General features: G+C 36.5%; 1 protein-coding gene across 5 annotated transcripts in view; it reads left to right on the forward strand.

Moving 5' to 3' along the window:
- Window positions 1–17,419, forward strand: part of NEK1 (NIMA related kinase 1) — a 186,319-nt gene that overhangs the window by 137,917 nt on the left and 30,983 nt on the right. For 4 of the 5 annotated variants that reach the window (XM_069097133.1, XM_069097141.1, XM_069097148.1 and 1 more), the window contains 5 exons: window positions 341–493; window positions 3,415–3,609; window positions 11,845–11,880; window positions 15,157–15,268; window positions 16,140–16,234. In XM_069097133.1, the coding sequence (XP_068953234.1) occupies window positions 341–493; window positions 3,415–3,609; window positions 11,845–11,880; window positions 15,157–15,268; window positions 16,140–16,234 (591 nt within the window). Of the gene's footprint in view, window positions 1–340; window positions 494–3,414; window positions 3,610–11,844; window positions 11,881–15,156; window positions 15,269–16,139; window positions 16,235–17,419 lie in introns of those variants that run through there. The other variant, XR_011170037.1, reaches the window with a different exon arrangement.

Here is a 17,419-nt window from a genome sequence, read left to right on the forward strand (position 1 = left end):
ACACTGGAGCCGGTGCTCTTACTCGCTGAGCCACCTGGCCGCCCCCCATGATTACTTTTTAATTGAAAATGTTTAAGTGACATTTCATTTAAAAGGCTATCTTAGTTTTCCTTTTTTTTTTTTTTAGTTGAAGATTTTTCCTTCGGTGTCCATCTTCCAACCTTGTCAATCACCTTTTAAAAACAAATAGCTTTAAATGCACTATATGATAGGAACATTAAAAATAAATAAGCAGTTGAATTGCTGGCTTAGAGTCAACCATGCAAATGGTTTGCTAATCTCATGTTATAATAATTTCATAGTGACCGTTTCCATTTCCTTACTTCTTTTGCTCTTATAGAACATACGGTGGGACATGTTATTAAACTGGATATTGAAGGATCTCCCAGAAGAGCCTGGGCAAAAAGCCCGACAGAATCTGTTCTGAAAATTCTGGGAGAAGCTGAACTACAGCTTCAGACGCAGTGCTTCGATGAGATAGCACTTAAAAATGGTAAAATGGAACTGAACGCGTTTGCGTGAATGTTTAATGTCAATAAAGACATAAACATGAATAAGACATTGTATCATTTATAAAGATGCTTTTCATATGAGTTTTCTCTTCAGATGGTAAATGCAACCTGATTGTGACTTCATCTTAACCTAAGAGGTTAGATACATTTGCTTTGAGGATATCTGTGATCCAGTAAGTAGAGAAAATGGGGAAAAAAAGTGAAAGGAAGTCTGAAAAATCATGTCATGGGGTAGAATTTGTTGACAAAGCAAGTTTGTTTTTGCTTTTTAAGAGGAAATTTGCTCTCTGCTAGTGGTTTGCATAGTAAATTTGTTACTAGTTGAGAGAGTATAGCATATAATATCTTAGAACCATGATTTATCAAGTGTTTCAAGATGCATTTGTAAAGTACAGTAATTCTGGTTCTATTGTCCTGTATTTGTAGTAAGGATGAACTGGGTTCTGATCCTGTCTCTGACATTTAGCTAAACTTTGTGACCAAGGGCACAAGATCACCAGCCCTGGAGTCAGGAGGACCTGAGTTCAAATCCAGCCTCAGACACTTAACACACACACACACAAAAACCTAGCCATGTGGCCTTGGGCAAGTCACTTAACCCCAACTGCCCTTCAAAAAGCAAAAAAAAAAAAAGTTATCATTACTATTAAATTGAGAATTATAGTTGCAAGTAGTGCATATAAGTCAATAAAAGGAGGTGTGCCCAGGTTCTCAGAACTTCTCACAGCTAGATGAAGAACTCAATTCAGTACATCAATTTAAATAACAACTGTGTGTTTGACACTGAAATACAAAGGGAAAAATGAAAATAATCCCTTTCTAATGGGGAGAAACAGTGAATACACCAGTTATTCAGTAGAGAATGTACACAAAATAATTTTTGGACAGGACCAGGAATGCTAACAGGCTGTTCACACAGAATGGTCTTCATTAAAACCAGGATCCCTTATGCCATGCTTGAATAATTTCCTTATACTCATTTTATTAGAGAAATTTTATTGTTATTTTTAGAATACATTAGAAAAGCTAAAACCCATGAAATTTTTTAAAAACCAACTCTACATTATCCATTATTTGAAATGAAAGCATGGGAAAATATTATACACATCTATATATATGTAAAGGTAATTGAATCTGCCTACTTGAATCAGAATCAGTGGGGTTTTGTTTATCTCTTTTTAAAATATATGTAGTTTTATTTATTTAATTTATTTTCAAAATACATTTTTAAAGTTTTTTAATATTCAGTATTTTAGATTTTGAGTTTCCTATTCTGTCTCCCCCTCCAACCCATACCCCACCCCTTGAGAAGGGAAGGAATGTAATATTGATTATACATGTGAAGTCATGCAAAACATATTTCCATATTAGCCATATTTCCATAGTTGTAGAAGAGAACACACACACACACACACACACACACACACAAAGTAAAGTGAAAAAAGTATGCTTCAATCTGTACCCATGTTCATCATTTCTCTTTCTGAAGATAGATGACATTTTTCATCATGGGTCATTCAGAATTATCTTGGATCATTGTATTAATCAGAGTAGCTAAGTTTTTTTACAGTTGATAATACTTAGAATATTACTGTTAATGTGTACAGTATTTTCCTGGTTCTGTTCACTTCCCCCTGCATCAGTTCATATAAGACTTCGGGGTTTTCTGAAAACATTCTTCTCAGCACAGTAGTATTCCATCACAATCATATACTACAACTTGTTAATTCATTCCCCAATTGATGGATATCCCCTCAATTTCCAATTCTTTGCCACCACAAAAGGAGATGCTATAAATATTTTTTTTTACTTATAGTTCTTTTTTCTTTGGGATCAGACCTAGTAGTGGTTTTGCTAGGTCAAAGACAATGTAGTTTGCCCTTTGGGTGTAATTCAAAATTGTTCTTCAGAACGGTTGAACTAGCTCACAGCTCCACTAGTCGTGCGTTAATGTCTCATAATTTCCAAATTCTCTCCAGCATTTTTTATTTTTAATAGTTGTGGGTAGTGCCTCCAAGTTACTTTAATTTCCTAATTTTATCTAATCAATAAACATTTAGAGCATTTTTTATATGACTGTTGATAGTTTTTTTTTTTCTCCCAAAAACTGCTTGTTCTTTTCTTTTGACCATTTATCATTTGGGGAATGATAACTTAGTTGAACTAACATGTCCCCTCTTAATGAAAATTTTACCCTAATTACTTAGAACCTCAGTTTTCTCAACTATACAATGGGAGTAATATCTATAGCACCCACCACACAGAGTTGGTGAGCCCAAATCAGAGAATTTAAGTAAAATACTTTGCAAACTTTATAAACATTACATAAGCATCAGTGATTTATCAATTAGATTTTCTTCCCTTGCTTTTAGCCTACCCTATGACAGAAGGCATATGAAGTTTTTTTCCATGGTGTTCAAACTTCAGACTGACAACTTTTGAGCACAGATCTTCTGATTAATCTCCATAATTTGCTATAAGAAGTTAACTATGATGTTCTGGATATTATTTTTTTTCTTTTTCTCTTTTTTTTTATCAAATGCTGTATTAACTTCTAGTTTACATTATTCATTTCTACAAGATTTTGAGTTACAAATTTTCTCCCCATTTTTCCCCTACCCACCACCCCAAAATAGTGATTCCTCTGTATATTATTTTTCAGAAAAATCTTAGGTGAGGGGAAAAAAAGCATGCTTTCCCCCCCACATTCTAACATCTGTCTTAGGTATTTTTTGGGGTAATTCAAGTACAGTTGATGGTATTTGCACAAATTAGCTACTTCACTAAGAATTATACAACCTGGAACTTAGTTTTGAAAATTGTTTCTTAAACATCATTAGAAATAAAACTCAAGACTTTTGCAAAACCTTTTATCATTTGGGGGGGTGCTGTGTTTCCACAGAAGTGTCTGAAGCAAGAAACTACAAAACCTTAGTCGTGGGGGAAAAAGAAGAACAATTTGTTCCTGTTGATATAGATGTTCCACCTGTAGTTGATAAAGCTGATATCAAAGCCTCTAAAGAGATGAAACTTACGGAAGCAGATGAATTTTTACAGATGGCATTAAAACCAGTTGTGATGGGAGAAAAATTGGAAGGTATGGTTCCTAATTTTTTTTTGGTTTTGATCTCAATCTGTCAATTTAAGAACAAACATTTGTTAAACACTTACTATGTGAAAAGTGCTTTCCTAAGCCATAGAAATAAAAAGTAAAAGATAAAAACAGTCCATGCCCTCAAAGAGCTTATATTCTTTTTTTTTTTTTTAAAGCAATCAGGGTTAAGTAACTTACTCAAGGTTACACGGCCAGTTATTTCTGGGTGTGGTGCTAAGTATCTGAGCCCAGATTTGATCCCCAGGTCATCCTGACACTGGAGCCGGTGCTCTTACTTGCTGTGCTACCTGGCCGCCCCGAAAGAGCTTATATTCTAATAAAGGAAAACAGCACATAAAAGAAAGCTAAAAAGAGGGTGGGAAGGAGGAAAGTATTCATCTTGGCACAGTGGAGATCCAGAGTGCCACCTGAAGAGGAATGAGACTTGGTGGGCCTGGGATCCCTTCTTAAAATAGATGTTCTGGGAGGAGCCTATCAGAGGGACCACAGGGGCAGAGAGTTCTTCCAATGTGTAAATTCCAAAACTGGAAAGAACTTATAAGATGAAAAAGTTTCTGGTTCTGTAATTTCATATAGGGAGCTCCCAGTGAGGAAACTCCCTCTGCCAATGCAGATTTATGATTTATAGTCTTAAAGAGTTACCTGGTACCCTTAGAGTTGAAGTGTCTTGTCCAGGTTCACCCAGTAAATACATATCAGAAATGAGACTTGAACTCAGGTCTTCCTGATGTTGAACCTGATTTTCTACCTTCTGTACCACACTCCCTCTCATGTATCCGAAGTATTCTAAATGAACTTAGATTTGACTTAATCAAAATTAAGTTCTATATTCAGAAAGGCCTGCATGTGTTAAGTACAAAAATTCATGATTAAAGTTTTATACAAGTGAAAAAATTCTAAGGTTTGGTTCCCAAAATAATTTGGCTCAGTTCTGTGATGTTTTGGGTTTGAATAGAACAAGAATTTTTTTCCTTCATAGTCTGTATGATCTTGTGGTCACATTTATGACCAGCATTTATGTTCCAACATGCAGTTGGAACCATAACCCTGAATTGCCTGGTTCTAGAATTGGCAGAGTTTTCAGCCATGGTATTTTTATGATCATTTGTTTATTGGTTTTATATTTCTTTGTAAGAGGTAATTATGAAATAACGACAAGGCCTTTCAAACTTAGATATTTTTCACTTTTCTGAATGTGCGTCTCTGCAAACACACTTGCTGTACAGTATATATAATGAAGAATTGTCTATATCAAGCCATAGCACTATAATTCCTTAATCAAGATTTCATTGGATAAACTATAGAAATTTACTTCTTTTACTATAACAAAATAGATTGAAATTTTTATTTAAATGCTAGTGTAATCCAAGAAAAAAATTTTATATTTATGGTGGGTGAACTTTCCATTTGCTGGTATTATCCTGGTTACATTAAAACAAGGCTATGTTTTCCTAATGTTTAGAAAACAACCCAACCATAGACATAGTTTACTTCATTCTTTATTCTGTGAACATTGATCAGGCCCTGATATGTGCATGTTTCTATTTTGCCCTAACCTTCTTTTAAGCTACCTCTACATTTTTAAGGCTACCTTTTTTTTCAAACTTCATTCCACAACTACATGTAATTTCATTTTTAAGTTTTCCAACTACTTTGCATATCTATGCTTTTGTTAGATTCCCATGACAATATAGGATTACATAAAGAAATAACTACATTATAAACAGAAACATGGTAAATATGTGAGAGAATTCCAAATCGAATGTATTGTGAAGTCTACATTATTTCTGACCAGCCCAATCATAGAAGACTTTCTGGAAGAATTGACATTTGAATTGAACTTTATAGGATGGGTAAGAATTTAATAGGTCAGAGGAAGACATTCAAGATGTAGAGCTGTCCAAAATAAAATTATATGCTTTATTGTTTTAGGTATGAAGATAGTATTGTGGTAGAAAGGGAAAGTAGAAAACTAGCATGATGCTAGTTATTTTGATTGCAAGGTTAGAAAAGTAACAAGTAAAAAGAGAAAGTAAAAAAATGAATATTGGAAGTATCAGAATGCCTAGGGGCCGCTAGGTGGTGCAGTAAATAGAACACTGGCCCTGGAGTCAGGAGGACCTGAGTTCAAATATGACCTCAGTCACTTAGCCATGTGACCTTGAGCAAGTCACTTAACCCCAGTTGGCCTCCAAAAAAAAAAAAAAAGATAATGCTTAGGCAGGGTTTTAAGAAAGGAAATAGAATTTGTTGGCAAGGAATAATTACTAATAGCACTTGAGTGGGCTGGAAATTAAGAGAAAACAGTTCTAAGTAACTTTATGGGACTTAATATCTCAACTGCAGCGGAAAGTAAAGGAAATTGTGAAGTTTGATAATTGCAAAGAAAAAAAATGCCAGTAATTTCGAATAGAAGACTTATAATGTCCAAAGATAGTAGCTAAATCAATCAAAGAAGTAAAAAATCAGTAGCTCATTGATTTTTGTCTGCTTCTTTTCATCTCTCTTAAGGATACCTTGTTAAATTCTTTGGAATCTTCATACTTCACAGAACTACAAAATTTGAGAGTTATGAGGAACCTCAGTAACTGTCTAATCTAACTCATACACTAAAGAAATGCTCATGTTACTGTGTCCTACAAGTGGTCATCCAGCTTCAGGTTGAAGACCTTCAGGGGCTAATAGGAAGAAGAGAAGACCTACTGTCTTTCTAAGTAGTCCATTCCAATTATGGACCATTCTAATTTTAGGATATATTTCTTGATTTCAAGCTGAAGTTTGCATCTTTGTAAGGGGACAAATGGAACAAGGCTGGTCCCTCCTCCATGTAAATAGTCCTTTAAATCTTTGAAGAGAACTGTCATATTTCTGTTCTTTCTTCCCTCCCACCCCTAGAGCCCCCAGCTCCAAGTCTTCTCCAGGCTAAACTGATCCCAGTTTCTTTAATCTTTATATGACATGAACTCTAGATTCTTCACCATCCTTGTTGCACTTTTCTAGATACTTTACAGCTTGTTAGCTTCTTTTTTTTTTTAAGCAATGAGGGTTAAGTAACTTGTTCAAGGTTACATGGCCAGGTGTTTCTGGGTGGGTGCTAAGTGTCTGAGCCCAGATTCGATCCCCAGGTCATCCCGACACTGGAGCCGGTGCTCTTACTCGCTGTGCTACCTGGCCACCCCAAGCTTGTTAGCTTCTTATCCTTCTCAAACCATGACATACAAAATTGGACACAGTACTCCAAATGAGGTCTAACAAGGACAGAATACAGTAAAGCTATCATCTCACTGTTTCTGGAAGTATGTTCCTTAAAGCAGTCCAAGATTGCATTAGTTTTGGCTACTACATTATTACATATTGAGTTTTTAGTCCATTCAAACTCCCATTTCTTTTGTTTGTTTTTGTTTCTGTTTTTTTGCTTTTTGGAGGGGGCGGGGAGAGTAATTGGGGTTAAGTGACTTGTCCAAGGTCACACAGCTAGTAAGTGTGTCAAGTGTCTGAGGCTGGATTTGAACTCAGATCCTCCTGACTCCAGGGCCGGTGTTCTATTCACTGCACCACCTAGCCGCCCCCTCCCATTTCTTTTTAAGAACAGTTTTATCTTTTTCTATATCTTCCCTATCCTGTACTTGCAGAGTTAATTTTTATTTTTTGTACACAGATGTAAGACAATCTACTTAACCTTACTGAATTTCATCTTTTTAGAGATAGAATATCAAGATCCTTCTGGATACTGACCCTGTCCCCTCCCATCTGAAAATTTTATGAGAATATCACCTCTGTTTATCTAAGTCATTGAAAAAAATGTTGAACATCACAGGGCCAATTTCAGATCTCTGAGATACTATACTGGATCTCTTGCCACAGTGATATTGAGCTATTAACAACTACTCTAGGCATCCAACCAATTCTGAATCCATCTGATTTTATTGTTGTCCATCTTAGCCACAGTACTTACAAACTCAAGTAAAAAAAACAGCCCATGCTGTCAAAGAGCTTATATTTTAAGAAGGGAAGGCAACATATAAAAGGAAACTAAAAGGTATAATGGGGGAAGTTCTGCTTACATTCTAGAGAAGAATGAAATATGACTGACCTGAGCCCCCTCTTTAAGTAGAGGTTTTGTGAGGAGGCATCTAATCAGGAGAGGCCACAGGTGCATCAGCTAATTCTAGTGTGTTTAATACATATCTCTCTGTCTTTTCCACAAGAATAATAATAGCTCATTCATCAAAAACTTTGATAAATCTAGATAAATTATACAGTATACAGTATTCCCCTGATCCCATCAGTTTAGTAATCCTGTCCAAAGAAGAAAAGAGGTTGGTCTGGCATGACCTGTTCTTGACAAAGCCATGCTGGACTTGACAAAGTCAAGATCACTGGCCTCAAGTTTGCTGATTCATTTTCTTTCTTTTTTGGTTAAGTCAAGACATATGCCCTTCTTCAGCCATGTTGTACCTTTCCTATTTCCCATGATCATTCAGATATCACTGGGGCTCAGCAATTATATCAACCAGTTCTCTTATAAGTCATTTGGATCAGGTGACATGAATTACTATCTCATTTTTTTAGGTGCCAGCTTCCCTTTAGCCATTTTTGTTGTGTCATTTTTCTGTTGCAGAGATCATTCTCCTTTGCAAAGAAAGCAAACAGTATTAGAATTAGATATCTCTGCCTTCTCTGTTTTGTCACGTATCATCATCCTATCCACTACTAGCAAAAATTCTATCCCTTTTTTGATCTTTTTTTCTCACAACGTAGTTCAAACAAATAAAAAAACCATGTTGTCCCAAGCTTTTCTTGCTAGCTTCAATTCATTCTGAACTTTTTAGCATTCTAAACTCTATATGATGCCATGCTTTTATATTTTTCCTGTTACTTGCCCTTGCTTCTAACTACATATCTTTTTTTTTTTATCTAAGTTGGTGAATTCCCCATGCATCCATATTCTTCTCTTAAGAAAAATTCCAGGGGCAGCCAGGTAGCACAGCAAGTAAGAGCACCGGCTCCAGCATCAGGATGACCTGGGAATCGAATCCGGGCTCAGACACTTAGCACCCACGCAGAAACACCTGGCCGTGTAACCTTGAGCAAGTTACTTAACCCCAATTGCTTAGGGGCGGCCAGGTGGCTCAGTGAGTAAGAGCACTGGCCCCAGTGTTGGGATGACCTGGGGATCAAATCTGGGCTCTTAGATACTTAGCACCACACCCAGAAATAACTGGCCGTAACCTTGAGCAAGTTACTTAACCCTGATTGCTTAAAAAAAAAAATTCCATTTTTATTTTGTTGGAATTGATTCCCTTTGTGTCTTATGAATTTCATTCTTGAAGTATTTTCCATCTTTATTGGGATAATTTCCCATAAAATATTTTATCCTGTAGTCATACCTATCTTTCCTCTGGATTTTTTTAAAAACTGCTTTCACCAGATCTCAAGTGTATGTCAGATTTTGCACAGGTTTTTTCTGTTCTCTTTGTCACAGACTTCAGGATGGAGAAATATCACTTCCCTCCAAGATTCCTATTGTATTCTCTCAAGTTCCTCTCTATTAATAAGAATCAGAGAGAGAATAAAATTTCCCTTGAGGGTTTGTTTGCCTTTTGAAGTATATAAAATTATTACTACAAATAAAGAAGTTATTAACTATTCTGCTTTTGGCAAGGAGAGATCTTCAGCAAATATCTGTATAATTGAAGTCTTCAAATCTACCTTCACTGCTGCATCATGCCTCTGTGTCTAGTGTAAACTGTTTCACAAACTCCTTTTCTGTTTACCCTTCCTGTCCAGGTGGTCTACAATATACTCTGTGACAAAATCATTTCCGTTTCTCCCTCCTTTGACTTTCCCCTAAAATGTTCTTTCCCCACTCTGGTTTTTTAACTTCCTCACATGAATATATTTTCTTAATATGCAAAGCTACTACCTTGTTCCCATTTTATGTTCCTGTTTCTTTTGAGTAAAGTATATCCATTTAGGGTCATAATCTAGTCATATGTTTCATCCCACCAAATCTCAGTGATATATATATATATATATATATATATATATATATATATATATATATATGAGGTCAAATTTGGCATATATGAGGTCAAATTTGGCCCCCTTCAGGAGGCCTGCTAATGTTTCTTCTTTGTCACCTAAATATTTGAGGCTATAGGTTTTACTACTGACTTCTTTCTTGGATTTTGTCCCCTATGAATTTATAAGTGTTCCAGTTGCTTTTCTTCTTTCTTTGTACCCAATCTTTATAGTATCTAACCTGGGAGATGTATATAAGCATAAAAATTAAATTTTTGAAACAGCTGGCAAATACAGTCTTAATCCTTTTTTTCTGGAGTACTGCCCCTCTGGCCAAAAATCTTTTTCAATTTTACATGGTAAACTGTGATCTAGAAATCCAAGTCCTAGTCCAGTGTAAGTATCCACTGGTATCTGTACCACTTGCTTAGCCAGCTGTAAACTTCCAAAATTATTTTTCTCTTTGGTAAGTCTTTGAGGGCAAGAATAGGGAAAATAGGCGAGCAATGGAAGACTACATGGGCACAGGATATATTTTACATACATATAACTTTGTAATCTTCAACAGTACTTTGTAGATTCCCTTTTAGGAGTGTCATTTGTGCTAGGTGAACCAACATAAATGGACAGTTGCCATCTGTTTTGATAAGTTTTTTTTTTTTTTAAGCAGTTGGGGTTAAGTAACTTGCTTTCAATTTCTGGGTGTGGTGCTAAGTATCTGAGCCTAAGATATCTGATTCATTAGATCTCAAATCTATGGAGAAATAAAAGAGATCTCTGTTTTGTTATCTGGTCAGTCAGTTAATTAAGTACATACACGGATACCCGTCACTCTGTTAAGCACTCAGTATGCAAAAAGGGATAAAAGATGGTCCTTTCCCTCAGGAGCTCACAGTCTGACGATTGTAAGCTCCACAAACAAATATATACAAACTATACACAAGGAAATAAATAGAGGAAAGGTATAAGAATTAAGAGGGGTTGAGAAAGGCTTCTTATAGAAGATAAGATTTTTAGTGGGACTTAAAGGAAGCCAGGGATAAGGAAAAGGTGTATTGCAGGTGTAGGGGAGAGCCAGAGAGAATGCCCAGAGTCCAGGGTGTGAGAAGACTGGAGCAGGCGATGGGAGGCGCCAAACAGCATCTTGTACTTGATCCTGGAGGCTGTTTGAAAGCCACTGAAGCTTACTGAGTAGAATGGGTGACACAATCAGACCTGTACTTTATTTCTAAAGTAGGGGTGGCTAGGTGGCACAGTGAATAGAGCACCAGCCTTGGAGTCAGTAGGACCTGAGTTCAAATCTGGCCTCAGACACTTAACACAAAAAACTTGCTGTGTGACCTTGGGCAAGTGATAACCCCAATTGCCCTCCAAAAAAAAAAAATATTTAGTGGCTAAATGGAAGATAGATTGGAATGGGGAGAATATCGAAGCAGGTAGACCCCCTCAACAATGACTCCGTCATTGTTGAGTCAACAAACATCTTCTGCCTCTTCAGAGCAGCTCTCTCTTCTTTAAGAGCTTCAATCTGTTTTTAAAACTAATTATACAGGATTCCTTTTTTTCTTCTATGTAGCAATCATCAATTCTCTTTAATCCTGACACAGGGCTCATCTCTCTTCTACCTCAGCACCCTTTTCCCGCCACATAAGGCATTCTTTTCTTTAGAAATCTTTCACTTTCCCTAACAACCTGGAGCCTTCCCTTTAGTCCTTTCATCTTCTCTTCTTGGAAGACAACTAGCCTGCATTTGAAACACAAATAGCAAGAACAAATGTAGTAAATTCAATGTAGGTCACTGCACAATTTACTATCCAAAATGGATGAGATTTTCCCCTTTGTTTGTTAAAACTACTTGTGGATGCTAGTACTCACTTGAACTATTGAATCTGTCTGTAAATTTCTAATTAGTAACAATCCAAATTATCTAAAATTCAATGAAAGAGAATTATGACATTAATCTTTTAATAACTTTCAATGGAAAGTTTTTTATACTTTCTCAAAACCAGTTTTATTTTTCAGGACTCATTTTCCCTGAAGGGAAAAAGATAATGTTCTATAATAAAATGATGAAATAGAATAATTAATTCTTTTAAATATTTTCTTTGTGCAGTGATAATTTGTTTTGTTGTTGTTTTTAGTGCTGGAATGTAATTTATTCCTTCATTTGTTTATTTTAAATTTTGTTTTCAGTTCCAAATTCTCTTCATCCAGCCCTTCATTCAGAAGGTAAGCAATATAATTTTGTTGTTGTTTAGTCATTTTTAGTCATTTCCCACTCTTTGGGACCTCTTTGGGAATTTTCATAGAAAAGATACTGGAATGGTTTGCCATTTCCTTCTCCAGCTCTTTTTACAGATGAGGAAACTGAGGCAAACAGGGTGAAGTGACTTGCTCAGGGTCACACAGTTATTAAGTGTCTGAGGCCAGATTTGAACTCAGGTCTTCCTGAATCCAGGTCCAGCACTCTATCCACTGAGCCACCTAGTTTCCCCAAGAAATACAATACCTGTCATAAATGATGTAAAGCATATTTCCATATTAATCATGTTGCCAAAAAAAGCAAGAAAAATAAAGTGAATAAAATTATGTGCAATGATAATTTGCAAAAGAAATTTTGTTACTTTAATGGTAATGTAAATGGGAAGATCTTTCCCATCCATTAATAGGATGGGAAGCCTAAGACACATAAATTTGAGTCACATAAAGCCTATGTTAGGAGGAGCTTACTGAATGGGTGGATCAGAAAGGATGGAGGAGAGCTGAGAGGAAGTTGGTCAGAGCAGTTAGAGCTGAGGTAGAGAGAGAGAGAGAGAGAGAGAGAGAGAGAGAGAGAGAGGAAGCAGGCAGCAAGCTGTGAGTGGATGTCCCAGAATAGGAGGATTTACCTTTTTCCTCCCTAACAAGAGAATGGGCTAAAAGCACAGGGTTCTGTGAAAACTGGGAATTGAGAGAACCTAGAGAGTCAGAAAGATAATTTGCAAGGAATACCAATAGAACCAGGGAAAGAATTGGCAGGGTTTGTGGGAGAGGCTGGGCCTTGCTAATAAGTTATCACCCTGTGTGTAAAAGTAGAGACAAGCTGCTGGAAGAGAAAGCTTAGTTAGAAAGGGAGTTGGCTGGTTTGCATGGAAATCTTTCTGTGTTACAGCATTCAGGTTCTCCTTTAGAAGGGCAAGTTGGGAGAGTCTCAGGTGGTAGAAGAACAAGCTACTGTTCATTTAGCTAAGAGGAAACAAAAAACTAACAAAAGGAATATGCATGCAGCCCTTGCACAGGTTGGGCCCCTGACTATTGCCAGGAGAATGTGTGATAGGAAAATGAAACAAAATTAGATGAGGAGGCTTTTATGAGTGCAGACATTCACCCAATATCAAGAAAAAAGCAGGAGAACCCAGAGGGCCATACAGTCTTCAGTGAGGTAATTAAGGATTTTTCTCAGCAGGAGGTCACTGATATATTAAGTTGATTCACCCAAAGAATCATTAGTGTCTTGGATGGTGAGAATCCATGATGAAGGGACCAGAGGAGTATTGGTAGATACTGTTTGAAATTTATAGGTATTAGAATCATTTTGTACAGCAAGTGTTTAGGAATTACCATATGCAAAGAGGTAACAATGTGATTAATCTGTTAGCTTTAACTGTGGACAGATGCAACAGTCAGTATCCTACTGACTGTGTGGCCTAGTGGAGATAGTGGTTTTCGCTTAAGGGCTTCATGAGAAAGTTAAAGGAGGAGGTAAGGAAGACAGCAATAATGATGGGAGATGCCTAGGTTTATCACAGTACCCCCTTAGCAGTTTCTCATACAAATATCATAGTAAACATGGCTCCTCTTGCTTATAAGCACCTAATTCTGACTCTCCTAATTGGGGAGATAGGGCACTCTCTTTCAGAGGTGCTGGATAAGATTTCACAGATAAGTGACATAGGAGAATGGGGAAAAGATAAATTTCCTTGAGAGGGAGAAGAGTAAATAGCCAGTGGATTCAAAGTGAGAATAGTCTGACAGGAAAAGAATTGTTTACTCCTCTATTGAGAACAGAGGTAAATTACCCCAAGATTTTGGGCCCCATTCATTCAAAGGGGGGAACGATGGGGTGGTTATGCTCAATCCATACTGTAAGATATTGTTATATATATTATATACAATATATATTATAATAAGCTGTTATATTGTTGTAAAGTTCTGTTGATACCAGTTACTCCTAAACTCCCATTAACCTATGTAACGGATATGAAAGATCTTGGGGCTGAATGTAATGGTAATATAAATGAAAAGATCTTTCCCATCCTTTAATAGGCCCATATGACCTGCTTAAGTCACATGGAAGCCTAAGATACATGAGTTTGAGTCACATAAAGCCTGTGGTGGGAGGAACTTGCTGAACAGTGTAATGGGAATGGGAATTTGAAGATCTTCCCTGCCCCTTAATAGACCTAGGGGAGAATTTGAAGACCTCCCCTGCTTTGAAAGTAAACTGCACCCTGCCTGTGATGGAGGGAATTCACTGAAGGGTGCTACAGAGCCCACAGGAAGTTTCCCTGCTGTGAAGATAAACTCTGCCCCCTAATAGGCTGAATATAATCACATGGAGCCTGTAATGAGAGGAGTTTGCTGAAGGGAAGCAGAGCCCATAGGAACCTGGTAGCCAGAGCCAGAGAGGGTGGGACAGAGAGGTGCTCAGGCAGGGAGAGAGAGAGCTGTTGGTGAGTAAATATTGATCTTGTATTGGTTTGTGGGAAGGCTGAAGGATGCTGTGGCTCTCAGTGTTATTATGTCTTCTGAATATCTTTGGTGCTATGATGGAATAAGCTTACTGGTTTGGGATTTAGTTTTCTGGTGTCTAAATAAATGTTTCAGTTATGTCCTTTACCTGGAGAATCTGGTATATTTTGCGATTGAATGTCATGCAATATTTATAGTCATGGTCTTGATCGTGATCATGGATGCTGTAAATATTGCATTGGTGCTACAAACAGGTGGATCAGGAAGGGTAGAGGAGAGCTCAAAGGAAGTTGGTGAGAGCAGTTAGAGTTGAGGGAGAGAGAGAAGAAGCAGGCAGCCAGCTGTGAGTGTTCATTTATAGGAAGGCTTGGGGATGGCAGTGCCCCCCACATTGTTATTGTGTATAGATCTCTTTGTTGCTATGATGAATTTTGACTTTTTGGTGTTGGGATTAGACCTTCTGGTGTTTGGATAAATACTTTGGTTCTGTCTTCCAGGTGGAGAATCTGTTATATTTTGTGATTCAGAATTCATAGTCACTGTAGGCTCTGTGAATATCACATTGGTGCTACAGTTACTTCAGAAAGTTAGCTCACTTTTGTATAGTTTGTTTATACAATCTTTGTAAATTAACATACTAACTGGAAGAAAAGTACTGATGGATTATCTGATGGTTATGAACAAAGTTCATGTTGTTTTCTCTAGGCTTACTGATATTTCATTATGATACTTTGTTCATATACATTTCTTGTAATATTTTCACTTTTTTTACAGAACCTGATGATTTGGAAGCAGAAATCTTAGAAGGATCAAGTAAAGCTAACAAAAATATTGATTTACCTTGCTCTATTAACGAGGTGTGGCTTAGAGACTCAAAGGAGACAGAGTATGTTGCCTGGTTCCTAGTAGTTTTTGCATTTTATTTCAAAGGGTCTTCTTTAGGGCTATATATATATATATATATACACATATATATATATACGTATATCCTAATATTTTTTATAGAACTTCAATGTAAATTATAATTTAATAGTGTCCATTCAGGTGGATTCCTTGTAGAGTCATAGTATATTGTTCCCTGACAGTCTTCCATACAGTTTAGTACCTGACAGATCATTTATATCAGGTCTGATAACTCCTTTCCAACTCTCTACACCCCAACTCTCCCTAATTAAAGGCAAAAGGCTGGCCCCTGAGCTTTTTTCTAACTTAACCATGTCCCTGAAGTCTCTAAGATATGTGGAAAAATTTCTTGTAAAGCATGGGGAGACACAAATGGAGTGTGGTAGGAGATAAAGGTGAGAGAGGATGTCAAGTACACTCCCACTCTGTGGAGATAGGCTAGTCATCAGAAAAGTCATCTCAGGATGTCAATAACAATCACCATTCTCTTCTATTGAAATCCATTATTCCTCATCATGGTGAGAACACAGGTCTACATGATATGAACTTTCTCATTTTTTGCTGTAGTGATAAATATTTTCTAGCAAATTGTTTAGGTTTCTGGATCTTAGTAGTCTTTTATTTTTATGGAAACCAGCAAGCCCATTTCATTGGATCTCTGAATGTACTTGACCCAGCTACTAGCTTTTCTAGTCTTTTATTCTATTCCCATAAAGGCAGAACAGTAGACTTTCTTGGACATAGTTTCTGTAACACTAAGCTAGGTCAAAATTCATTCATGCTAAGAAAACACATTATGTTTTACAATATAAGTAACTCCTATGCTTCATAACTCTTTCTGTATGTCTTGACAGCTTGGAGAATAAAACGATGAAACAAAATGATTTTGAAGCAACTTCTGAAAGAAGAAATCTGAGTGAAATAGAATCACCTAATAAAGTTCAGATAGGTCAGCTTATTCTAGTTTTAAAATTACTTTTTGAAGAGTTATTGGTACTAAACTATTTTGCTTTGGGTATTGTACAAGACTGAGTATTGCCACACTAGTCACAATGAAACCAGCACTTATTAAATAAATGCTAGTATACATTGCTGCGCAAGGCACTAGGAAGACAAACATTTTTAAATGGTTAGTCCCTGCCCTTAAGGAGGTTATATTTTACTGAGACGTAATGGCAAATACACTTCATAGTAAATAAGAGAGATAGAGATTTGTTAAGTTTACTTATTATTAAATACCTACTGTATACTAAACACTTTGCTAGTAATGTGATAAAGGGCAAAGAAGAAACCCAAGCAAAATATTTAACTTTTCCTATATGTGGTAGGTATAGAGCACTGGCCTGGAAGTCAGTAAAAGTGTAGTATACTCCGGGATTTTGACTCTCTTACTGTGTGGCCCTGAATTGAGACAACTTTAATAGCAATGTAAAAGTGACATTTACCAAAAATATACGAAGAACTACTTTGATATATATAGGAAACACCACAGTATATTATAACACAGTGAATGAGGCAAGCAAATTAAAGAGTTGATATGTGCCATTTCATTCATATTTTAACAAAGAATCAATTAAAATATTTTTTAAAAAAACATTGATTCCTTCCTTGTACAAATAAAGATGAACTAGTTAAACTTCAATGGATTCAAACCATTTCCTACACAGACTTAGTTATGGTTCACATATATGTTTTACAATTGTATGTGCATTTTAGAATCCAACTGATTACCCAACTCTGTCATCCCCACTCTTTCACTTATTTTCAATCAGTCTGTCTAATTGGCTGATTTCTTATTGCTTTTAATCATGCCCCTGTCCTCTCCTGAAAAAAAACCTTCATTTGATCTTTCCATCTCCAATAACTATTGACCTATGTCTCCTGTGCCCTTTGTAGCTAAACTTCTCTAAAGGTTATCTAAAATAGGTGCCTCCATTTTCTCTCCTCTTACTCTCTTAACCTATTATGTATCAGCTTCTGACCTTATCGTTCTACTGAAATGCTCTCTTCAAAGTTACTAATGATCTCTTAGTTGCCAAATCCTATGGTCTTTTTTTCTCAGTCCTCTTTCTCCTTAACCTCTCTGCAACCTTTGATACTGTTGATTACTCTCTCCTCCTTCATCTTCTTTTCT

Source organism: Petaurus breviceps, unplaced genomic scaffold (genome assembly GCF_028583685.1).
Source record: "Petaurus breviceps papuanus isolate PSGF00001 unplaced genomic scaffold, PetGlider_PUasm1.0 126, whole genome shotgun sequence".
In the NCBI taxonomy this organism is placed as follows: Eukaryota; Metazoa; Chordata; class Mammalia; order Diprotodontia; family Petauridae; genus Petaurus; species Petaurus breviceps.